Source organism: Notolabrus celidotus, chromosome 13, assembly GCF_009762535.1.
Source record: "Notolabrus celidotus isolate fNotCel1 chromosome 13, fNotCel1.pri, whole genome shotgun sequence".
In the NCBI taxonomy this organism is placed as follows: Eukaryota; Metazoa; Chordata; class Actinopteri; order Labriformes; family Labridae; genus Notolabrus; species Notolabrus celidotus.
Window position 1 is genome coordinate 17,440,572 of NC_048284.1, and position 25,303 is coordinate 17,465,874.

Below are 25,303 nucleotides of genomic sequence, written 5' to 3' on the forward strand. Positions count from 1 at the left end.
GAGGCGAGGAACAAAGAAGACAAGTCACAAGGTCATTTTAGAAGTTGTTTTTTACAACACGGTGTATTGGAGGGTAGCTGCCATTTCTGACAAGGCTTAAAAAAAACTGTACTACACAATGGAAGTGCTGTTATCTGTTGAACTCCTCTTATTTTCTGCAAATATTCTTCCAATCTCAACTTCCACACAGAACAAAGAAAAAAAAGGATTGAACTGAAAGTGTGTTGATCCCAGAAATAATTTCAGCAATAGACAAACATAAACACAAACATAAACATTTACACAGTTATGGATGGATTACAAAGAGAGAAAACGGGCATCCACAGCTCACGTCCAGCATGGACAAAGTAGGGGAGAACCGGGTTGGTTGTCACACAGGTTGGTTGGCACACTCGTTGTATCTCGCTACCAGAGGACACTGTCTCTCAAATTGGGGCATGGACATTTCCAGAATTAGGATCAGAGCTCACCTACATAGTCTTCTCTGGAGTAAGAAAGCTGAACTTGAGGTGAGAGGACTTTTTGTGTTTTTCATGTCAAATTGTAAATATTCAGCTCCTCAGTGTTTTTCTTCTAGGCTTTTAAACGATGGGTTTATAACAAAACAAGTGTCACCCTTACAAAGTGTGAGGGGAAAGCTATAGTTGAGATTTGTATTAGCTAGCTAAGTAGTTGTTAGACCGTTGTTAGCCTTGATGCTAGCAAAAAATTCCAGTTGGGGCTGGTTGTCACATGTAACAACCAACCCCTATGTTGGCAAAATCATGCATGGTGAAATTAGTTGGAGTGCACAGACCCTACATTTGCCATCACTGTAACTCAGACAGTGACTGCATGCAGCCTAGTTAAGTCGGCCATTATTGTTAGGCCTATTTGTTTTGTTCTTTATGTTGTTATATAGGCTGGCCTAAAGATGTGTTTCCTGTTCATGTTCCTTGCTCCTTTTATGTTAAAAAAAAAGTTATGTAGGCCTATCACTTGTCAGTGCAATTAAACTTTCACATTTAGTTCTGCCTTCTTGCCTTTTAAAAAAAAATGTCCCATTAAAATACCATTGTGACAACCAACCCCATAGTGTGTGACAACCAACCCCATAGTGTGTGACAACCATCCCCATGATGGGGTTGGTTGTCACAATGTGTCAGAGTGTCTTTGATAGTTAATTGCCTCTTTGTTTCAATGTGTTGGAAAATGAGAGGGATACACATTTCAAGCCAACACCTTGCGCTTCAATTTAATGTAGGGATGACTATTGAAAGATGTTTTGATGATGAGCAATCATCAAAACAGTAAAAAGGGTGACAACCAACCCGGTTCTCCCCTACTGAAGTAAAACAGCTTTTTTTTTTTTTTTTAACTCAACATATGCATCAGAGAGTTTGGTGTCACCTACACAATGTCACTACAACCCACAAATTCTCCACAAAAGACAAAACTAAAAGAAGCAAATGACGATAAAGAGACACAATCTAAAAAGGGATGCAGAAATGTACAGACATAAAACAGTCATGGATCTATGACAACGATAAAGAGAAACAATGGACATGAAGGGACAAAATGACAGCAAAATGATGCTATACAACCTCAAAGGGGTGCAAAAAAAGTATAGTAAGACAGCCAAAACCACATGAAAAAACAAAAAACTAAATCAAAGACACAAAGAGATACAAAATGGAGACAAACAGTAGTGATCTAGCCACAAAGAATTTCAAAACAACCACACGAGAGAAAAAAAAGACTGCATAATGATGCAAAGTTACCACTGCAGCATGTAAAAGATCACAATGAGAAACTAACAAAACAGATGTGAAATGGTTTCAAATATACACAAGATAATCCCAAGGACAAGTAAGACGTATTGCATTGTTTGAATGTCTCATTGTTAAATAAAACACCAAGATATGTTTACATTTCTTTGTCAAGGGCTACATTTTTCTCATAATGATCCAAACACACAGCACACACATTTACGCAAACACACAGTTTTATGGTTGAACAGCAAAACGAATGATTAAATACAACATTGGGGCTGCATAAAAGGAAATACAAAAATAAAACAATGATAATGAAACAGCAATGTTTGGTGGATCAATCTTTTCTTTGTGAGGAGCTTCAGTTATTTTTCTTAAATTCTCATGTTTGGTGTTTTACCCAGCTGTAACAGCAGGCCTTCCAGATGTGCAACATCAAACGCGGCTGTTTCCAGATTTCTTAAAATGCCCCTGCCAATAAAAACCATTGTAGTAAAAATAGATTCTTCATCTATCAATAAAAAAAATCCCTTTTATTTTACCCCTGCTGAGCTTTCCCGTCTGAGAAAAAAAAGCTTTAGAGCCAGTCAGCAGATGTGACGGCGTCTTTGGTTCAGAGCTCTCAAGTGCCATATAAGAAAATACTCTTTTATTCTTCTCTATAAAATCATTTATAAAAACATGAACAAAATCAAATATAAATGACATTTTCACACACTTCATTAAACATTTTTGGGGTAATCAAAAATTTTAAAACCTGGATGGAACATGTTTTTCAGACCTCTCTGGTTTGAATAGAGGAAACATTTATGAATGTGTCGCAGTAAACCCTCTGATGATAGGTTAATTGTGTCCACATGGACAGAGAGGCCTGCTGTGCCGACCAATATGGCTTCCTTGGGAAATTAAAGCTACACCAGATAACGTATCTGATGTTACGCAGTCTGTAACAAAGTCTTGAGCTGTAGCGTTTCCTCTACTGATATCCTGTCGTGGTAGAAGCTCAGTCCAGTCAGTATCTCGATGTCTCGGACTCGAGCAGTGTGAAAGCGCAGCCAGTTCTCCACCCATGTCAAGTCTGACCCCTCCTGTGAAAAAGAAAGAGCATTCAAATAAACCACATGAAAGTATTTAAAGCTGCTGTGAGGAACTTTTGTTTTGTATCAATTCTGGCACCTCCTTGTGGCCAAGGGAAACTTCTTATCTCTTGTCCTATACATGCAAAAGTAGTGTTTTCAACAAAAACCTCATCCTGTTGTCTTTTAACAGTCAACTTTATCAGGCAATGTGATTATTTTAGATGACATGTCCATCATCTGGTCTGAAACCTACCCCCTCAGGGCGGTTTCAGGCATTAAAAATGACAACAGAGAAGGTGTCAGTGTTGCTGCTGATGGTCTTGTTTGCTATTGAAGGTCATAAAGAGGCATCAGTATCATTTTCAGTCTGTTTCTCAGCCAGTTCAAAACTCCTCACAGGGCCTTTAAGATTCACAGGTTTGATCATTCTTTCTTCTGTGGGATCAACCACAGGTTTCCACAGAGGCAGGCTGATGTGTAGAAATGAATGAAGTGTTGTGTTACTCACAGCGCAGGTCTCTGTGTGGTCGACTCTGTGGGGCAGGATGAAGGACTTGGCCTTCAGGGGACCCTCACAGTTAACAGGGCCAAAGGTTGAGTTCCCACAGCTGGTCAGGATCACAAAGAAATGTGTCGGCACGGGAGCCTCATTCCTGAAGACACAATGGATCACAGGGTTTAAGAAACTGCTGCAACTTGTGAAAGAACAACTAAAAACTTTCTTCAACCCAGATTCTAATTCGGCATTTCAGACGTAAGTGCAAAAACCACCAAGGTTTGGTTTTAAAGGACGTGTTATGACTAAATATATCCTCTGCTTGAATGCTATGATGAATCTGTGGGGCTGTGTCTGAACCTTAGGAACAACAGCTTTAACTGTCTAACCCAAAGTGTGACTTTATTTAGACGGACCAACATTTTTTTAACTGCATAATTGATGGACAATAAGTTCCCTTCTCAACAATAAACTCAAAGACATCTTTTTCAGTTTTTACTTTTGGATTTTTAGTGGTTGAGCATCGGTGTGAAGCTGAAACCAAAAAGGAATTTTCATTATCACCAACAGCTTAATCATAGAAACAAATACCACTGCTCTGCCCCAGAATAAAACCTGCATTTACACAATAAACTCACACCTAGGCTTCTCACTGTTTATTTTAAGGAGCACTTATTTGAATAATGAGTTGATCACTTGGATTATCTTTTAAAAGGAAATGAGTTTGCTTTTGAGGTCTTGAAGATTTCCATAAGTGTGCCTTCAACTCACCCTGAGATTACTTTAAGTGCATCAACGCTTCCATCAAAGTCTTCATCGAATATTGGCCCACTCATGATGTTGACTCCGTTTAGCTGTTGAGAATATTTTGGAAGCATGACATCGTGGATATGGGCCCAAACATCTGTTGTTAGGAGGAAGAAACATACAAAATATTTTAGATTTGCAATAATGCATCACAGATGGTGATAATGTGGTCATGAGACACACTTTTTTTTTTTAAGATATATTTTTGGGGATTTTCCACAAGGCCACTGGCGCCCCACGAGACACACTTTTAATACTTTTTGTGTCCCTGAAAAAGTGAGTAAATTAACCTTGTGAAATGCTGGTTTGACTGAAAGGGCTCCTAAATGTAATACAGGTGGTGCAGAGATAGGTTGCATGACCCCAGGTGGTCAAGGGTCCGTACTTTACAACTATCGAAGTTAGTACCAAAGTGACCACTTGGGGCTGGCTTCAAAACACCAACGAGACTCCATTGATACAGATGTTGAAACGCCCTTTTCCCCAGCGGGATTAAACATGTCCAGCCTGGTAAAAATAAACAGTTTAGGCCTCTTTACCTTATTTATTTATTTTTTTTAATTGTAAGGGGATTCTTTTCATTTAGAATGCACCCATTTTGATCATATTACGGCTGAGAGTTATGGGGCCATGGCTGATTTGACTGACATGTGGGCATGTTATAGCTGTTTGTCAGGCAGCTATAGGCTATGGCTTCAACTCCACCTAGCTTGTTTCAGAATAATCCAAAAGTTAGTTGGAGTTGGCATTTTCAAATTCAAATTTGGCAAGTGACATCTTTGGGTGTAATAATGCTGTTACAGAAATCACAGAATGATGCAACTGCAACTGCATCTGCATCCATGTTTACTCAGTCTAAGGTTTTGACCAGAGGTGTCAAGTAACAAAGTACAAATACTTTGTTACCTTACTTAAGTGGACATTTTGGGTATCTGTACTTTACTGGAGTAATTCTTTTTCAGCCGAATTTTTACTTCTACTCCTTACATTTTCACGCAATTATCTGTACTTTGTACTCCTTACATTTTAAAAATAGCCTCGTTACTCTTGTTTCATTCGACTTGTTTTCATTCCAGCTTGTCATCGTTCAAAAAAACACATGTATGTACATTTACATTCCAATAAAGGCTTTTGATAACATGCCTGTGAAGTTTGACTTTTTTGCACCATTACAATACTTATAGGCAACTAGTCATCATATCTTCCACTCCATGAAACACGTTAATGCTCAGTAGTACACATATATGGTTCTTTAATGTATTTGCATTGTACAAAAATGAGTTCATTTTCAATGGGCATAAATGTGGCTGAAACAGGTGCAGCCTAAATATTTCAACATTAACATATTAATATAACATTATAGTCATTATGGCCTTTAGAAACATGTTATTTTGGGAGGTGGGGTAGTGCACTATAGGCCCCTGTGGCACAGCCTAAGCTTTTGTCCTTAATGACATTTCTTCCCCTTACATTATTTTCACTTTGACACTTTAATAAGTAGTTTTGAAACCAGAACTTTTACACTTTTACTTGAGTAAAAAGCTTAAGTTGATGCTTCAACGTCTACAGAAGTCTTTTTAAACCCTAGTATCTATACTTCTACTTGAGTAATGAATGTGAATACTTCTGACAGCTCTGGTTTTGACTAAAGTTAAGTGTTTATAGAACTTTTTTTTTTTACTTGTGTTTCTATAAACATCCAGTTTGTGTTGCTTTTCAATGCTTTGAATGAGACACTAACAAATGATATACAATTTTTACGAAGTGCATTCCTTTAAACATTTTGTAACACAGGCTATTATATACTTTTATTAAAATAAATAAATGTACGGTGCAGAGAGAACATGAAAGTATGCTGTGCCAGCCATCTCTTCATTCCTTTCAGCTAACCGTCTTTTGACTTCCATTGCCTCAAACATTGGTTCAGTCTGATCATACATTGCATTGTGATATTCAAGTCTTTTACCAACAACAGTGTAAGAACAGTGGCATGCCACCAGGGGGCAGCATCTATCAACTGATTATGAAACAAGCTTTCAACATAGACAAAGTCAACTGAATGTAAGGGTTATATTTCTTCTTCAAACGGGACCTCATAGTCGTGAGTGAGAGTTTCCATGCAGAGTGTGGGTGGCCCCAGTGGAAAGCAGAGCCGTGTGTTTGAAACACTCTGATTTTCATCACATCAATCACCAAACACAAGTTTCAACGGCTCTCTTGACTTCTCGGGCAGACCACAGTGTTAAGTCACCAAAAGATTACAAATACACTCATAGTTTCACATATGACACATGTACTCTCATAATCATGTATAATACTGCCTGCAGGTACAAACTTAACTCCTGACAGAATGAATAATCTGGGCTAGTCTGTATGAGCGAAAGAACAAGACGTAGAGCTTTGGCAGGATATGTCAGGAGGACTATCCATGGAAAAGTTCTATGCCACTAAACCTTCAATTGTGCTTTACAGGATGAGAGTTACTGAATTAAAGCACAGTAGACTGTATAATGACAGCTGTCTGATCTCTGGACTTTATTCTGTACACTTTAGAACCAAAAGTATAGCTTCCTTTTGAGGAAATAAGCATTGAAAAGTATTATATTGAATAAAAATGTCTCTTGAGAAGAAATTCTTGGAAAACATAAGACACAGCATGACATAATGACGTGTTGTGACCAGAGAATCTCCTCTGTTCTGTGATTAAATTGCTCTCATTCACCTCAAAGGAAAATGAACCCGCCTCGTCTGGCAACACTGGGATCACATTTTTCAACACATGCATCATCTTAATTATTCTTTCAAGAATTGGATCGCAGCCTATGATCGCAGCTCGTGAAATAGGAATGAATATTCAAAGTCTGACTCACCTTTGAATGCAGGGAACATTGGTGCCATGTTACTTGTGATGAGAGATTGTTGGCTATTTCTGTCTGCACCGAGATCTTCAGAGAGAAAATAAAAAAGTGAGGTTTGCAATTAGGGTGTGGATATAAACACAACGTACATGTTGTAAAAGTCTGAATAAAAGGAATCAAGATTTACAGGTTGGAATTGAAATCGACATTTCTGTGGAGCTAGAGAAATTATTATTATTTTTTTACATACATTTGTGAATAACTTCGTTTACATGTGTCAGAAAATGCTGACAACAATTATTGGAACAAGATGATACTGATAACTGTCATATCAAATTTACAGAGTCATCGTTCTTGTCTGATTTACATATCAAAACCAGGATATGTATTGCAGTCACAATGATAGAGATATCATACAATAATATGAATAATAATAATTAATGTTATTTATAGGCACATTTCTGGACACCCAAGGTCACCTTACAACATAGCAATAATACAACAACACTCAACAGTAAATAAATACAATACTAGAAAAATGAAAGGGGGAGGGGAAGTCATTCCAGTCCCAGGGAGATGGATTAGAGTAAGTATGCTTGGCGGAAAAGTTGAGTTTTTAGGCGGGATTTGAAGGTGGTGGGAGAGGTGGAATTTTGTACGTCCCTGGGGAGAGAGTTCCAGAGGCGGGGGGGTGAGCGGCTGAAGGCTCTCGACCCCATGGTGGTCCAGCAAGCAGGTGGGAGGGTGAGTTGGATGGAAGAGGAGGACCTGAGACTACGGGTTGGGTATTTTCGTATGGAGGTCAATGAGGTACTGAGGAGCTAGGTTGTTGATGGCATTGTAGGTGAGGAACAGAATCTTGAAAATGATGATATAAAACTAAACAATTCTGTAACACCTCACATTTAAGAAGCTGGCCTTAGCAAGTATTTGGCATATTTGCCCTAGCAATTAGTTTTAAAATGAACCAATAGTCAGTTAGTGATATAACCAAATAAAGAAGGCGATAAATTGCTCCAATCACAACCCTGTATCATCTTGTACAACAGCCAGTAGCAAAAAAAGTCAGATTTCTTCCAGTTCAATTTTGTCACAGCTGCCGAGGAGCTTTATCTTCACACTCTCAGTCCGTCATGTCCTTTTGTGGAGCCACCTGAAGTCTGAATACATTGAGTTTGGAGTGTCTGTATCATAGAGGGGGGGATGGGTCACTCTTTGCTGTTGCATTCCTACATGAGAATGTGGCTCCGAAACACGTCAACTTGAATTCAACACCCGGCTGGGGACGGACTCCTATGACCCCCTCCACCACATACATAGACACCAACACACACACACACACACACACACACACACACACAGACACACACACACTTACTAGGGGGATGCAGCAAGCCGTAGGACAGAGCAGGGTTGTCTCTGTAGCGCAGGCACAGCTGGCTGGCGGCCGGTGGGATGCGAATGTCAGCACGAACGCACGCCTCCAACTCTGGGCTCAGGGGTTGGACTCCGGTCTGTGAGAGAGGAGCAGTCAGTGGTGGACAGAGAAGAGTGGGACTGCAGGCCAGTGCGGGCCGCTGTTGTGTAAATCATTTGGCTTGGTTTTGACTCTCCATTGTACAGGGGTCTGCGAGGGCAGTGCACAGTGTGATCTACAGCTTAACAGCAGAAATAAACATGTTTACAGCCTGGTACAAAAGACGTGGAGTCTGGATAGCTAATTTCTTGATCGGCACACACTGTACGGGGGTGAATTTTTTTCTAACGTTGCAATTTCGAAGATATTGAGATAACCAGTCTTCCAATGAGAGGCACAGCCGACTTGATTGACAGGCGGGACACTGTAGCTGTTGGCTAGGAGGCGCAAAGCCCGCCTCTTTACGTCACAATCGCACGACAGCAGCAATATGGCTGCCGCCACCTGGCCTCAAAACAGCGCTTTAGATACAGATAGGTGACGTCATGGATATTTCATACAGTCTATGGTTAGGCCTATATTTAAAAATACTGGAATTACCCTTTAAATTAAGTATAGTAGCAATTTTTTCACCAATTAATCAGTGTCTTAGTAAGCAAAGTACCTTGAGGCTAGCTTTATTTGTTGTTACTCTGAGGAGTTGTAAAGCTAAGTTTTTTTGGAGTGTTTAAGTGTATAGTTGTCGAGTATAGAGCTGAATGCTAATCTATGAAACAGATTGAGTAATACAATTCAAATGAGGATTCTTTCAAGCTGAAGTGAACGCAGAAAATATTATGTAAGCCATATTCAGCTTGTTCTGTATTAAGACAGCTTGAATGAAAACAAATCTACATCCTCACTTGCTCAATCATTCAGACAGAATGGTGTAAACTCTCCCAGGAATGTTTCACTCTGCCTGAGGTCATGATTTACATTAAAACTCGAGTGCATAGTGAGAAACACAACAAGTGCTACAGTCAGCACGAGATGAGTAACAGCTGCTCAGAGATTCAGATACTAAAACAACCTCTTACAGCCTCCTGCCAAACCCAAACCACACAAGAAATATAGCGGGAGTAACTCGACCGAATGAGCTATGTTTAAAGATAAAAGAGAGTTTCAAACAGCGGACTCACCAGAGGCTGGAGGGTGTACGACACCCAGAGGGGCATAAGGCGGTCTTTGCTGTAACCATTGAGGTAGTCAGAGTGGTGGAGGAGACAAAAAGAGGCGTCTGATTGGACAACTCCTGGGATGCCAAAGGGTTGGTGAAAGCGGCGCAGGCCGGCTTTAAAACCTGGAGAATAAAACGTAGAAACGTTTTATGAAACATTTCAATAAAAAAACAAAAAACTATGAGTATGAAGAAAAATAATACTCACCGGAATCCGTGGTCATGAGTTGTATGTTCATATTTGTCACCTATAAACAAATACATAATGCATATACCAGATCAGTTTCAGGGTAGTCCCAACGATAGTTTACTTGTATTTTTAGCTCAGTTTAATAATAAATAATCCATCAACTTCAAATTTGATCAAGCAAAGGAAGAGGTTAAGATAAACAAATGCAAACAATAAATGTCAGAAACCTTGGAGTGACCTTTGACAGCAACTTATCTTTTGAAAGACATATAAATAACACCATCCAGTCTTGCTTTTATCATGCCAGGATAAGATCTATGCTGACTTTTAATGACACCCAAACCATTATTCATGCTTTTCTTTCTTCTAGACTAGATTATTGTAACAGGATTTTAACAGGTCTAACTCAAAAACCGATCACCTTACAATTGGTACAAAATTCAGCACCAAGACTTTTAACTAAAACCAATAAGAGAGAGCACATTACTCCTGTTTTAATGAGTCTACACTGACTGCCCATTGCTTTTAGAATAGATTTTAAGGTTTTACTTATCACTTTTAAAGCACTTCACGGCGTGGCCCCTGAATATATCTGATTTGCTGTCACCATACCAGCCCGGGTGCAGCCTCAGGTCCTCAGGCAGGAACCTCCTCAAAGTTCCCGTCACAAAGTTAAAATCTAAGGGTGACTGAGCGTTTGCTCTGCAGGCTCCACGACTGTGGAACGGCCTGCCTGAGGATCCCAGGAGAGCTGCATCAGTATCTTCTTTTAAATCACAGCTGAAAATATGTTTATATTGAAAGGCCTTCCTGTAATATTGTTTTATCCATGATGCTACATTTATTTTTTGATCTACTTTTATTCATGGTTTACTTTTATTCACTCATTGTTTTTACTGATTTTAATTGTTTATTGTTTCAATTGCTTTCAGTATTTTCTCTTTTACTCTTTTTTCAGGTGTTCCTCTTAAATTGTCTTGCCAGCCCATATATCCCCCCTCATGCTTTGTTCTCTTTATTGTGGGTTTTTATGACGTAAAGCACTTTGTAACGTCTGTTTTGATAAGTGCTTTATAAATAAACTTTAGTATTATTATTATTATTATTATTATTATTATTATTATTACAATAATAATAATACTAACAGCTAACAGCTGCTATGCTAGATCTGTAAGGCTTCTTTTGGCCCATAATACTTTGAGCCAACAGCTCACATCAGCATGATGATATGCTTGCGATGGCAGGGCTTACATGATAATGTTTACAAGTATAAATGCTGATATCATCTTTGTTTAGACATCATTTGATAATCAACACTAAACGCAAAGTTTAGCTAAAGATGGTGGGAATGGGAATGGGTTGACCTGACGAGTCACTACAAGTCAATGAATCATATATACTGTTATAGTTCACCCTAAAGCAACACCTAAAACCAAAAAAAAGCATTGTCATGGTGGTGATAATAAAAAGTGAAGGGATCAGTAGAGTCATTTAGATCTCCTGGGGACACTGTGAAAAGACAATCCATCTATTTTAGCAGAGCTAAAAACAAACACAACACCTCTGTAACTTCAGCACATACCATTGCCTTGGTTTGGGATGTACAGTTACACTGCAGATCATTAACTGGGACAGGGTCACTGGCCTCACATGGGACATCATGGGAGAGCTGCGCAGGGTGGACTGGCTGGTGGGCGGGACGCTTCAGAAGGTGGTTCAGACTGCCATGAGTCCCATTGTTTGGCGCAGGACGGATACCAAGGAGGTCTGAAGAAGGATGTGAGACACGGAGATAAGGGGTATTGCTTTTACACAATAAAAATAACAGTTAACTTTCAACGTTGTTTCTATCCATCTGATTCAGGTTTGTAGTATAAAAAGAAGAGGAACAAAGAGCTGGTAGACCTGAGGAAGTGCAGTTTGGATTTATAGATCCTGCTGTCTGAAACTGCTACTTAGCCACAGTATGTTTAGCTAAAATGGAAGTGCTGAAGAGTAAAGGACTAAATTTATAGTTTTGGCTTACTTGGACACTGAACTGTACATAATTACCCTAGAGTATAGTATGTCCAAGGAAATGCTGAAGACAGAGGCCCATCTTTTCTTTATTTTTCTGAAATCTGGTTGTTGTTGTTGACGACTTTCACTTGCTGCTGTTCTCTTTCGTCACCAAGCTGAACTTCAGAGCAAGATAGTCGCCAGACTCCTCTTCCAAATTGTTTACAATTTTGTAGATTCAAATTTACATCTTCACCAGAAGTGTCTTTGTCAGGTTTTTGACAACTATGGGGTTAAAATACTGTGGTTATTTCACTTTTGTGGCACCCAGAGGTTGTGCAGGTTTACTTTGAAATCAAAGTCGCAGGCAACACAAATAAACACTTTAAAGGCATAATACAAAATTTAAAAAAATGGCTTACTTGCTGTCTTGTTGAGAGTTGGGATGTTGATAGTTAATTTGTAACTAATTTTACTTTCTTTCTTTCTTGATCTTAGATTTTAAAATATTTTATGTTTCCATGCTTATGTTTGTTTAATCTCATATTTTAAATTGTATATTTTCTGACAAGGTATGGCATTATGGAATGAACTTGATATTGGATCTACAATCAAATGTTGGGCATACTGGCATCCTGCGGGGGTGTCAAGAGGTCTGAGCCAGCTTCAGGCTGCGACTCGACAGAAAATATTCAATGCGTGAGTCTTAATCCTTGGGAAGAAGTTCTGAGATGAATCGAATGATTAAAGAGTTCATTTCGGTTAAGACAAGACCAGACGTGATTCTGTGTCTGGCGGGACAGTAGGACTCTGCAAGTTCCGGACTTCAGAGCAGTGAAGGGGGCTGATTATTTATAATATCCCTCATAATTTAATTAATAACAAGACCCAACACTATTTACTATGTACGTTAAGTTACATAAGTTCACACAGAGAGAGAAATTAGATCAAACATAACTGGCCACATATAAAATTTAAATGTTTGAAGTGTTTGCTGTATGTTTTTGTTGATTGTTACTGTTCTTTTTTTTGTTTTTAACTCTGTAAAGCACTTGCTCTTTGGATGAATCGTGCTTTATAAATAAACTTGCCTTGCCTTACCTTACAGTAAATATGAACCATAACATTATTGCCAATAGTTGTTAGCTTAGCTTAGTTTAGCATAAGGGCTGGAAATGGATGGAAACAGCTCGCCTGGCTCAGTCAAAAGGCACCTCTTCAAAACGTTTAAAAACCACATAATGAAACAAATGTGTTAATAAAAGAGCCTAGCAAGGGGCCATGTATTGTGTCTGTGTCTTGGCTCAGGCAGTATTTCAAGAATTGTTGCCTGGCGACCTCATTTGAAAACAAGAACTCAGGACATTAGAGGATTAATTTCCCCCCTAGGTAGATCATTTCCCAATATGACAAACCATTCCTGTAAATACTTCAAGACAAAGAGGAACAAGTGGAAGTAAAATGTGCACCAACAAAGCAGCTTACCACACATGAGGTTATAGACTTCAATGTTCTCAAAAGGAGGCACAACAGTTTTTTCTTTAAATCCTGGACCGTAGCCGATGAAGATCGCCTGGAGAAGATAGAGGGACATAAAGACACGTTCACTAATTACCTGGGGACACTTCTAAGTACAAACAAGAGAGTACAGTGAACGTTACTTACAAACCACTGATCAACTGTTTGTGAAGTGGAGACCTTTATTTAAACACCTTGTATAAATAAAAAGCTGAACTCTAAATACAAAAATCAAACCACATGTAAATATTTGAAGTGAACCAAGGCGGTTATATCACTTTACATAATCTTGACAAAGTCAGGTTGGGTTGGGAAGGGTAGATATTTGTAGGTGAGTCTATTTCAAGCACACTTTTCTCCGTTTCTGTGCCGTGTGTTTGCAGACTCAAACCCATCCGTGGAACAGTTGGCTTTTTTTCTTGACTCACAGAGAAGTCAGGGACTCTGTAAGCTAATTATAACAAGTCAAATTCCAGTGTAGCCCACGTCCAGAAACAAGCACAGACGCATATTGTGACGACAAACATGAGGGTGGCAGACATAAACAAACTCCATCTGAAAACAGAGAATGTGTAGTTGGAGAGCATCATCTCACAAGTGTAATTACTGTCCTGGAGAGGAGTTTAGAGCTCTACAGTGTTTTTATGCTTGTCTTGTTGGTTTCAGAGAAGCTACTTTGTTCGTATTTTCTGTTTTATTAATGTGAATGAAACCAAAGGAGAAGAAATAGAAATACCTTAAATAATGGTACTGGACAAACAATCTTTGAATCATATACTGACGTAATACTGAGCTTATCTCTACTTTTGGAGGGAACTTGTATCCCTGTATGCTGCAATGATATTTGCATAGAGTCAAGCATTTGAACCACAGATTGAAATCTCTATTTAGTGATATCCATGTGGTACAAGCTCTTCAAACATAAGCAGCCAATCAATATGTTTGTTACTGAGCCACAACCTCTACTAATAGCATGTTGCAAAGCTTTAGTCAACTGACTTCTTGAAACTGTTCATTCAACGCCTCCAAAATGATGCCTTTACTACTTTGTGTCAATTTGTGACAGCAGAATGGAGCTAGAGGTTCCTCAGGGTCTTGTGTCACCCTGTTGGGATTCTATTTGACATAACCCCCAGCCAACTACACTGGAAAAGATGCCTCTCCAAAAACAAGGGAAAAAAAACTTATTTCAAGGTACTTTTACCTTGAAATAAGCAAAACAATCTGCCAATAGAACAAGTGAAAATTTGCTTGGAAAGATTTCTTAAAATAAGACGTAATATTTAGAAAACTGTGATCTTAAAATTAGCAGGGAAAACATATTTTAAGTAATATTTTACCAGTATTTTAAAGCCTAGTGTCTCAGAATAAGCCAGGAATGCTAACATTTAGTATATTTTCACTCAAAAAAATATTTTTGCACTAATACATTTCTTGTCAACTTCTTCATTTGAGATATATATCCCCTTAATTTGATTTGTATTATAGCGGCACTTCTCTAGGTTTAAGACCATCTTGTGCTTGAATTAGAATGACAAAGTTTAATTATAGTGAGCTGGATATACTAATATTCAGTCATGTTGTTTTTTAGGATAAGCCAGCTATGCTCAAAAGTAGGTGTTTCATTGTGTGCATGTATTTTGAGGAAGTATATTTTTTATCTGATTTAGAAGAAACAGTGCCTGAAAACTGTAATCCACCCTTAAAAACAACAACTTTTCTTTCTTTCTTTTATCAATGATGTTGTTTTCTGATAGATTCTCCAATAAAATGCATTTACTTAAATCAAGTAAAGGGTTTGTCTTCAATCAAGATTATCCATCTTCTACAAATAAGATCTCAGCTTGAAAAATGTATGAAATGTAAAATAGACCTTGTTTATTGCATTGTCTTAAAACAAGTCCCTCTATCTTGCTCAAATGATACTTGTTAAGTAAATGTATCTTAAATCAAGTGGGATAAGACATTTTGACAAAACATTAGACAATTTCACTTGGTAAGATTTTTTTTTCCTAACTATTCAATTTCTCAAACATTTTTAGACTTAAATCTATCATTTGAAGCTACTCTACACTTGCTGCAATCATACAGCTCACAGACTCAGCTCCCAGAGTAAAAAAACAACAACTCATTAGACCTCAAATCTGATGAGTCAGCTGTTGTTTTCACGCCTGAACTGTTTCTGGGTTTTCACAGAGAGAGGTTAATGGGTTTCTCCTTGGCTCGTGTCACTTTAAATCGCGGTGAAGTGTCTCATGTTAGTGCGGTCAGAGTGCCTGACTTCTCAAAGCTTGAAAGCTTGAGACTACTCAAACTTGGCAGATGAGATACAAAATTAAACATAATTACGCAACAATATAACCAAATAGGGGTCCTAAAATCATACAGAAACCAACTTAAGCCACAAAAGCATGTTGAATTCAGCCAACTTTAGGTGAAATCAGCCACAAGCAAAAGAGTTATGCGAGAGTGTAAGTGTGTTTCTCAACTTGCCAGAGACTTATCACACATCCTGTTGTTTTAGCTAAAGAGGAAATCATGATTAAGATTAATTTTGTTGGATAAACAAACATCTCTTCCTCTGACCTGCATGTTGGTGAAGAGGTTATCTGAGCCGTGGAATCCACCGGTGCAGTACTTGAGTTCCTTTCTGTTACTGTTGAGATTAAATAAACAATTTATCAGAGGGGTTAGGAGAAAAACATAGATGGAGAGAAGTCTTATTTTGAAAGGATAATTCATTAAAAAGAATCTTAATTTTAAGAGCAGGAACTTTTAACTCCATGTAAACCAAAGAGTGGGATGTCGCACTGCAGCCTGCATCCAAGGCAACAGAGTTCTGCAGCCTGAAGCAATTTTCCATGATTACAAGGTTGCTTTGCATCAAAGTAGTTAGACCAGTCCTCTCTAACTTCCCAGGCTTCAGTTATTATGAACGATTGCTTACACTAATTACTGTACATGTTTAAATTTCTGTGTGGCCCGAGGAACTTTTTATCCTCAGACAATCACATCCACATACATGAAAGCATAGCAGCTGTGCTGTACTATTATACATGTGAGACTTTTAAATTAAAGAACAATTATTAGTTACTATGATGTCTAACTTCACTTAACTTTACATCGAATTACTTTTTTTTAACCTCTATTTCAGTTACTTTACATTGCTTCCCTTCAATTCCCTCCTTTAACTTTATGGTAATATGTCTTACATCACTCTACTTTACTTCATTTTTATGCTCCCGTTAGTAATATGAGAATGTTGTTTTCAGCATTTTGAGACCCTTCAAAGAACCAGACTATGTTTTACAATATGATCTTAACTCAATAAGTCCACCTACTAGCTTTGGGATCAGTTATGCTTACTAAGGTCGAAACATACTTCTCCCCTTTGCATGAAGGTGAATATCCACAAGATTTATTGGAGATGTTTGTGTAGATGTTGATGTTTTGAGGGCCTGTGTCCACAAACAGTGTTTTTTTGTGTGTCAGCACATTTTCCATACAAAACCGATGCAGTTCAGAATATTTTTGTGCTCCACATCCAAAACACGAGAACACCCTCAATGTCAGCTGTTTTGTGTCACTACACTTACAGTCCTCTTGGTTGAAAGTAGTTCCACTTTGGGAACACTGCTGCACCCCTCAATGTCATGACCATAGACTGTATAAAATATGGACGTAGTATCCGTGACGTCACCCATCTGTTTCTGAAGCACTGTTTCGAGGCCAATCGTCGTCGGCAGCCATATTGCGTTTGTAGAGTGATTGTGACGTAAAGAGGCGGGCTTTGAGCCTCCTAGCCAACAGCTACAGAGTTCCCGCAGTCAGCTGTGCCTCTCATTGGAAGACTCGTAATCTCTATATCTTCGAAATTGCCACGTTAGAATTTTTTTATACCACCCATACAGTATGTGCCGATCGAGAAATGAGCCATCCAGACTACACTTGTCTTTTTTACCAGGCTGTAAACATGTTTATTTCTGCTGTAAAGATCGGCTTTTTTGAATCGGTGTGTATGTGGTTTCCGGTACTTCAGGAGCCAGCCTCAAGCGGATCCTTGATGAACTGCAGTTTTTAGCACTTCCGCGTTGCCGCTCGGTCATAACCAATCAAAATCAATAAGGGGTGACTTCTGATATCAGTTTATCATCAAAAATGTCAGAGTTCTGTATGGAGGACAAACTAATCACACAGTTTTGCTACCAATTGTTTACATTTTGTTTGTTTCATTGAAAAACTAGTTTGCATACAAGCATACAAAGAATTTAGAAACAAAAGTGATCAGTGATAAGGTGCCTTGGCACATCTTTCCTTATCAGCAAGCAATGAGCAACCCTCTGAATTTGAGGTCATGGGCGCTGCCAGGGCAAAAACTGCCATCAGTGGACACAGGCCCTCGTGCTATTTCTGTTATGTATTTCTCTTTTTCCTTTTCTTCTTTTTTGTTTTTATTTGGCTAGAAATTAGACCCAACACAGTGAAAACTTAAACTTTCAGAAGTACATAAACAAACAAAGAAATAGTGGACTTATTGATAACTTACAGCGCAGCCTGCCAACCTTCCTCCATATAGAGGTGTCCTCTTTCAATGCGTTTGTTGTTAGCAAAGTGCATCCTTTTGGGGAGGTCTTCTTTGAGGTACGGCCTCATTGGCTGGTTAGAGGTCCTGCACTTCAGAACAGACACAGAGACGTGGAATCAGCATTCAGCAGGAGATAGAGTTGTTTGACTTGTAGCCAAGCAAGCAGATAATTTTTCATTCTTCTTATGAATACAAAAGACACTTTTGGAATACTTCGCATACCGACAGGTTCTTTACCAGACTCTCATAGTCGACTGAGGAGAGAGAGGAAAAGGTCAGCCACCTTGGCGGTAAACAAAATGACACAGTGATGCTGTAAAACTTAGAAGGACAGGGAATGAACGTTATCAATGGGAACTCACAGGAAAAGTAGTTATCTGGGAGGACGGTGGGTCGGATTCGAGCAGCTGGGCCTTGGATGACGGAAAAGTCATCAGTGTTGCTGATGATGTTTGACACATACGCTGATTTTTCACATGAAGCCTCCTCCATGCCTGTGAAAAAAGAGAACGTGTTTATTTTTCCTTTTATTCTTCATGAACAGTTGAGATTTGTGTTTGAAGACCTGTTTCATGTGGTTGTACTATGAATGTTGCCAACTTAGAAGAAAAATCCATATTGTGTGTGATTTTTTTTGTCCCGCTTCAATGTTTACCACTGTCGAGTCATGATCTTGTCAGAGGAGTCCCAAATTCACTCAAACTTACTCACACCTTTTAGACAAGCATCACATTTCTTGATAAACCGTACATATTAAGTGTAACACTTCTGACATGGCATTTTAGTGTGACATGTCAAAGCAGATTGATCTTTCTTGTCTTTATCCTCATGACAAGCTTCAGGCCAAAGACTAAAAAAGTATGTAAAAAATATTGTAGATGAGTTCTTTGAAGAGGATAGTTGGGCATCGCCCTGAGCTATAATTATCCCATACATTGATCTGTAATATACCTAATTACATACTAAACATATGGTCCCCAGATGCCCCAGAGAAGCTACTCCTAACATACCACTGTGGACAGTTCCTCTCCTAATGTACTCACAGTTAATCTTCTTACATCTGATTCTTCTCTGACATGGAGGTGGTTTTGAAGCCGATATGAAAGCTCTAAAATCCCCTCTCAGTGGTGCACAGGCTCTACAAGGTTGTGACTGTATACTACAGAACTAATGTGGAAAAAATGTTCTGGTCCCATTTTATTGTGTAATATTCTCCAGTGAACTGTATCACAGCAGTGTGTAGTATGTGTGGTTTTCTAACCGTGGTCTGACACAACTAAAACGTTGACGCAGTGCTGCAGGTTTTTTTCTGTCAGGCCGTCCATCAGCAGGCCCAGAATCTTGTCCACCCTTTCCAAGGCCTGAATCACCTGAAAGCACAGCAGTATTCAGGGATTTAGAAGACTCAGAAACAACATATGTATGCAAAAAAAAAGTAACAAAAATTGACTAAAACTCTAGCTTTGTTGATATGTGAAAAGCCTGTAATGTTACTTATTAATCAGAAGACTTTTCTTCTCATATACTGCATGTAACAGTCTTTGGACTGATGTTATGATGTGATATTTATGCCTGCTCACTATCTCATTTGTTGGAGCCGCTCTGGAACCAGTTTTCCCAGCCAGGAGCCGGTTCACTCGCAGTCGAAACACGAAAAAAACACTTCTCAATTGAGCGCCGGCTCCAAACCGGCCCTGAAACTACCTCGGTCGAAAAGGGGTATCATTGCCTCTCTTTGGTCTGCCCCAGGGCAAAACCTGGAGCCTGAGTGTACAACAAAAGCTAACTTAAGCTTAAATAATGTAAGAAAAGAACAAAAAAGGAAATCAGCATCCTCCACATAACATTCCAACACAAAGCAAAAAAACGATTGTCTAGTGATGCCTGTTTTGCTGAATGGAGATGTGATCCAGATGTGGGAAATGAAAGAAGGTTTAGCAGCACAAGAGCATTTATTTCATCGAGGAACCTTTGTGGACTGTTGTTACTGTACATTTACTTGCAAGACAGACAAGATTCCAACCAACGAAGCAAAGTGCAGTGTGAAGTTGATGACTTCAGCTATGGCTAACTTGCCTGCTCTAATATGTTATTGCTAACAAAATACTATCTAGGTGGATATGTTATTTGTCCAGCTGAGTTTGCTAAATTATTCTACTGGCTAAACTTACCAACATGTGATGCACAGTGTGGTTTTTAGTCCAATTAGAAATGATTTTATGGTACAAGCTGTTATCAATGTCAAGCTGTTAAATCACTGTCATCATATCTTGCTCGCTCATGCAACATAGTGCCAGTACAAGCAACAGTATGCTGACTGCAGTTTACTCCACAGCAATAACCTTATTTTTTTACATCTCCACGTAGTGCCTTTAATTAATTTTTTTGAAGCTTTGAAGTTTACTTTTAAGTGGTTGGACACTTTCAACAATTCTTCCTCTATAGGTAAACTCTCCAGATTTTAATATGTTCTGTCTGTTCTGTTGTTCCATTAGGTAATCAACAACCAGTTAATAGTTTCTGTGTAGCTTATAGGTTTAGTGGATGGCTGACCTGGCTGCTTGCTGGTCCATAGCGATGTCCGGATGAGTCAGGTTCCTCCAGGTACAAAGTGTAGAAGTCTGGTCTGAAGTCATAAAGACAGTTGTTTAGTGGGATGTTCACTGTCTTTTGCTGGTGACCAAAAACACCATGTTTGTATCAATCATAGAACATTTCATACCTTTCTCCCTGAGGTAACTCGAGCCACTCTAACATGATAGACACTCTCTTCTCAAATGCAATGCTCCTATGACGCAAAGATGTATCACATCATTTATCAACACATTAATACACTGCCATATGATATCATGGATTTCTTCATTTGCAAGTGATGTCACAACTCTTACTTGTCATACACCTTGTAGAGGTTTGGATAGGTGCCGTTAATGGGGACGTCTGATCCAGGCCAGAAAAAGGTTCCTGTATTCAGTTTATTACGCATGGCAGTGAGCCAGACCTGAGGAGAGGAGAGGAGAGGAGAGGAGAGGAGAGGAGAGGAGAGGAGAGGAGAGGAGAGGAGAGGAGAGGAGAGGAGAGGAGAGGAGAGGAGAGGAGAGGAGAGGAGAGGAGAGGAGAGGGGAGGGGGAAACATTAGAGGAGAGGAGACATCAGGAGCAGTGAGGAGAGGAAACATCAGGAGAGAGAGGAGATGAGAGGATTGTAAAGATCAGGAGAGGTGAGGAAACATCAGGAGAGGAAACATCAGGAGCCGTGAGGAGAGGAGAGAACAGGAGAGGAGAAGACAGAGGACAGGGAACGGGATGAGAGCATAGGATGCAAGAAGGGGAGTGAGGCAAGATTGAGAGAACAAGGAAAGAGAAGGGAGGACAGCAGGGGGTAACGGAGAGGACATAAGAAGAAGGCAGGAAACAGGATGCAAAAGAAAAGGAGAATGGAACACACACAAAGAACCACAGGAAAGGAGGAAAAAGGAAATGAGAAGTAAAAGTAGAAGACAAATTACAGGACAAAAGAGGAGAGGGAAAGAAAGCGAATCAGATGAGGAAAAGGAAAGATGGCAGTCAAAAGGAAAGAACATGAAGATAAGTAGTGGTCAAATAAAGAGAGAGATGAAGAGAGGTAGAAAAGAGAGGTGTCAAAAGGAGGGAGGGTTGAGTTTCATCTAAATGAAAATTAAATTCAGACGTATTACTCTGTACCAGACGGCTACTTCATCTTATGACATCATGTGTGTTTAGTCCATTAGAATAAAAGCATCATCCCTCTCAGCTCAGGCAAGATGAATACAAATCTAACTCAACGTGTTTATATTAAATCAATACTTATTTGACAAATCTGCAGATAGAGGAGGTTTTTACACAGGAGGCTCGTAAGCCTCTCTTGGCAGACACACTTAGTGGAATTGGTTTATAACAGAAGAATGTGTTCCAGGAATCATAGTTTTTCAATTCCTCCTTCCCTCTTGTAAAGTTATATAGATTATGAATGTATCTTCACGATGAACGATCCATCACTCCCTGAAGGAATGAGATTTACGAGGCACTCCATTAAAAAAGGGAACCACAAAGTGCCTAAACAAGCACCACTGGGGCTGTCACAAGCCGTCTTTGGCATGAGCACAATCCATAATTATATTTAGAAGCTCATTACAGGGGAGATTTGATTCCAAGAGCAATGAAACTCTGAGGGCCAAAAAACAAGTGTCTCGTGCTGTTCAGAGACAGAAAATTATGACACGGGTCACAATGGTTTATATTTCTTACTCTAAACACAAGTGCCGACTCTTGAACGATGTTAAGTTTTCCTCAAAACAAGGGTGTGTTAGCTGTAACAGTAAACATGACAATACTTTCTGTTTCAGACTCTCAGTGTGAAGGAAAGCCTAGAAAAGCATTTCTCAGAAGTGGACAATGAACAGTTTTAGATGCACAGATTCACTTACTGGCTCTCCTTGGTACCATTTTGGATTAAATTTCTCTTCGGTTTTCAAGCTGAAGAAAGCGTTTTGCGTCACGTCGTACATCTTGTTGTCCACAATGCCATGAGACTCGGGATAAAGACCCTACAGGATCCGGGGATAAAAACATTCAGTCACCTCCTCCTCCCGTTTTTGAACCCAAATGTCACTGGAAACCCACAACTGTTGGGTTTAATTTCAGGATCTGGTTTCAAACCACAAGAGGTGAAATCTACTTCTCCGAGCCTTCCAGTCCCTGCTTCTGTTCCTCTCAGCGAGCCCATGTTAGCATTAGGCCTCAACAGTAACCTCTAATCTGCTGTGAGGAGGCTCTGAAATTGCAGGGAAAGCCCCAAGTGCACTGTTGAACTGTGGTACACTCACAGCAGTCACAGAAACAAATAGCACATCTACTCGAGAACTGAACTAAAGTAGGATATCCAGGCATTTGTTTTTGATTCCAGTATTTCAGGTTTATGCAACTTTTTACTTTTTATACTTTACAGTTTGGAAAAAGGAACAAAAATCAGACCTTCTACTTCACAGCAATTATTGAACAGTTCATGTACATTAAACATTTCTAAGGAGTTCTTTAAATTGTTAATGAAACAGATGTTTTTTATCTTGTAGTACAGTAATGTAGAACTGGAGTTTCAGGGCCTGCGTCTCAACTTTCTCTGTAACTCAGACTTCGACTCGGACTAGAGCTTTGACTCCATTCATGCTAGAAAGACAGAACATTTCTGGAGTCCGTGAGCTCCATTGTCTCGTAGGTTCCTCTGAGCTGCCGTAGGCATCCTCCTGATACGGACGTGCTGGACTCCAGTGACAACAGCTTCTCGTCTACTCGTCTCATCACTATCACCTCTCTCTCTTATTCTCTTCTATCCCTCTTTCAAGACCCAACTCGGTCGAGGCAGATGGCTGTCCAACATGAGTCTGGTTCTGCTCGAGGTTTCGGCCTGTTAAAGGAAGTTTTTCCTTGCCACTGTAACTAGCTAAATACTGTGATGTGCAATGCTCATGATGGATTAAGGTGGGGTAAGGCTGAGTCTTACCCTGTCTTGAAGTTGGGTCTCTGTTCATAATTTGATATAGAGTGGTCTAGACCTCCTATGTTTGTAAAAGCGTCTTGAGATAACGTTTGTTGTCATTTGGCGCTATAAAAGTAAAGATTGATTAATTGATTGAAAATTATTTATTGAAATAAGTCTTTAATTGTTTTATTAGTTCTTCTGTATAAATGCTTCAGAATGATTCACCTTTGAGCACCTGCGTTCACCTGCATACATGCTCATGTCTTGTCCAGCCACAGTTACTGGGTTGCCTCTCGATGTTCCACCAATCATGAGTGTTGCTTTTAAAGATTTTTGCAGCCAAAACCAGATGCCTACTTGCTAACCTGCAGGCTATTTGTTAAGGAAGCATTCAATTCTGTTTTGCACTGTTGCTTAAAAATAAATAGCTTATATAAAATGTACAACAAGGTCCTGCAGAGGATTGACTTCTTTGCAAGTATGTACCAGACTGCACCACGCTGACCACTGACCCCCCCCCACTCCCATCTTGTCTAATCTTATCTTATGTTTCTACTGGGAATACCTTATCAAAGCAGGAGTTTGAATGTGCTTTACACATTGTTCATAAGAACTTCAACATTTTTCTTTAACCTCTACCAAAACAAGTTAAAAAAAACAACCAGACTTCTCAATAAATCAACTTCAGATCAAAACATACTGTACTTACAGTGACGATACTGTAGTGATTGGGAAAGGTCTTTGTGGGATAAACAGGCCGCATGTATGGCGTGGTTGTCCCAGTGCGTCCTGTAAAATAAGTGATGAAAGTCACACCAAAGATTCATAGTAAACCAGGAACCATGTTGTGTCAACGTGTTGGTGACTTACGTAATTTGTTGATGACAGGAAGGTGACTGCTGTGATCTTTGAGGTACTCCGCCCTGAAACCGTCCAGGGACACCAGGATGAGAGGAGGTCTGGAAAATCTGGGCGGGGGGTGGGGAAATGAGGCGGGTTTATGAAAGGGTAAGGGAACAATTACTCAGCAGGAAATTTGGATATGTTTGGCACCTGGAGTGTAGCCATAGTGTTGTACAGTGGGTCCGTGTAGAGAGAAAACAAAGCAGCTCTTTGACTAAGCAGGCGAGAGGAGAAATAAAGTCCAATTTCAGACCACACAAACACAGGGGAGGAGAGCAGGAAGAGAAATGGGACTCTACTGGCAGTAAATCAAAGACTATGAACGTTCTGTAAGCCTCAGCAGATTTCTTTGTTCCCTGTTGTGAGACATGGCCCCCTCCCATCACACTCTGCACTACAACTGTTCACTATCTGTAGGAGTTACAGGTTGTTGTCTGATCACCTGTGATGAGTTATCAAATGCAGCTGTATGGAACTCCTTAATTAACTTAATACTTTGTGATAATCAACCTTCCAGTGCCACATACTTAGGTTGGCATTATATGATTTTTTGATAATCAGGGAAAGTTTGGAGTTTCTGAACAGTATAAAATAAAGAGGCCACTATAGGTCACTGTACATTTATATTATCAGGCTGTGTCAAATACCTCATCCTGATGGGTCAAAACCACATAACTACGGTAAATAAGTCTGACTAGCAAAGGTGACACCAGAGACAACCGTATCACACACTTCATATCAAATTAATCCGCTGGAGTGAGTCTGGCACATTTCTCCTCTGCCTGTTGACACTGTGGCAAAAATGTTTTATTGATGTTCAGTTTAATTTTAATGGGTTATGGGTATCCTTTGCCATGCAAGGATTAATGAACTTGGAGTCCCATTAATTATTTCCTTAAGCTGGGTTATAAATTAGATAATGTATAGTGAACAGGGCCCGGATGCATGTCCAGCCATTACACAAACGGAACCATTGGTCTTAATGTACC

General features: G+C 39.4%; 1 protein-coding gene across 1 annotated transcript in view; it reads right to left on the reverse strand.

Moving 5' to 3' along the window:
• Window positions 1–32: 32 nt before the first annotated feature.
• Window positions 33–25,303, reverse strand: part of enpp1 (ectonucleotide pyrophosphatase/phosphodiesterase 1) — a 38,620-nt gene continuing 13,349 nt past the window's right edge. Inside the window, exons 4-23 of the mRNA XM_034699643.1 lie at window positions 24,282–24,379; window positions 24,121–24,200; window positions 22,360–22,479; window positions 20,804–20,913; window positions 20,638–20,703; window positions 20,469–20,541; window positions 19,177–19,285; window positions 18,278–18,409; window positions 18,138–18,169; window positions 17,877–18,004; window positions 15,917–15,986; window positions 13,298–13,385; window positions 11,397–11,581; window positions 9,833–9,872; window positions 9,587–9,747; window positions 8,370–8,505; window positions 7,004–7,078; window positions 4,098–4,230; window positions 3,339–3,483; window positions 33–2,839 (exon numbers count right to left, since the gene is read on the reverse strand). Coding sequence (XP_034555534.1) covers window positions 2,687–2,839; window positions 3,339–3,483; window positions 4,098–4,230; window positions 7,004–7,078; window positions 8,370–8,505; window positions 9,587–9,747; window positions 9,833–9,872; window positions 11,397–11,581; window positions 13,298–13,385; window positions 15,917–15,986; window positions 17,877–18,004; window positions 18,138–18,169; window positions 18,278–18,409; window positions 19,177–19,285; window positions 20,469–20,541; window positions 20,638–20,703; window positions 20,804–20,913; window positions 22,360–22,479; window positions 24,121–24,200; window positions 24,282–24,379 — 2,134 coding nt within the window. The 3' untranslated portion in view covers window positions 33–2,686. The remainder of the gene's footprint in view (window positions 2,840–3,338; window positions 3,484–4,097; window positions 4,231–7,003; window positions 7,079–8,369; window positions 8,506–9,586; window positions 9,748–9,832; window positions 9,873–11,396; window positions 11,582–13,297; window positions 13,386–15,916; window positions 15,987–17,876; window positions 18,005–18,137; window positions 18,170–18,277; window positions 18,410–19,176; window positions 19,286–20,468; window positions 20,542–20,637; window positions 20,704–20,803; window positions 20,914–22,359; window positions 22,480–24,120; window positions 24,201–24,281; window positions 24,380–25,303) is intronic.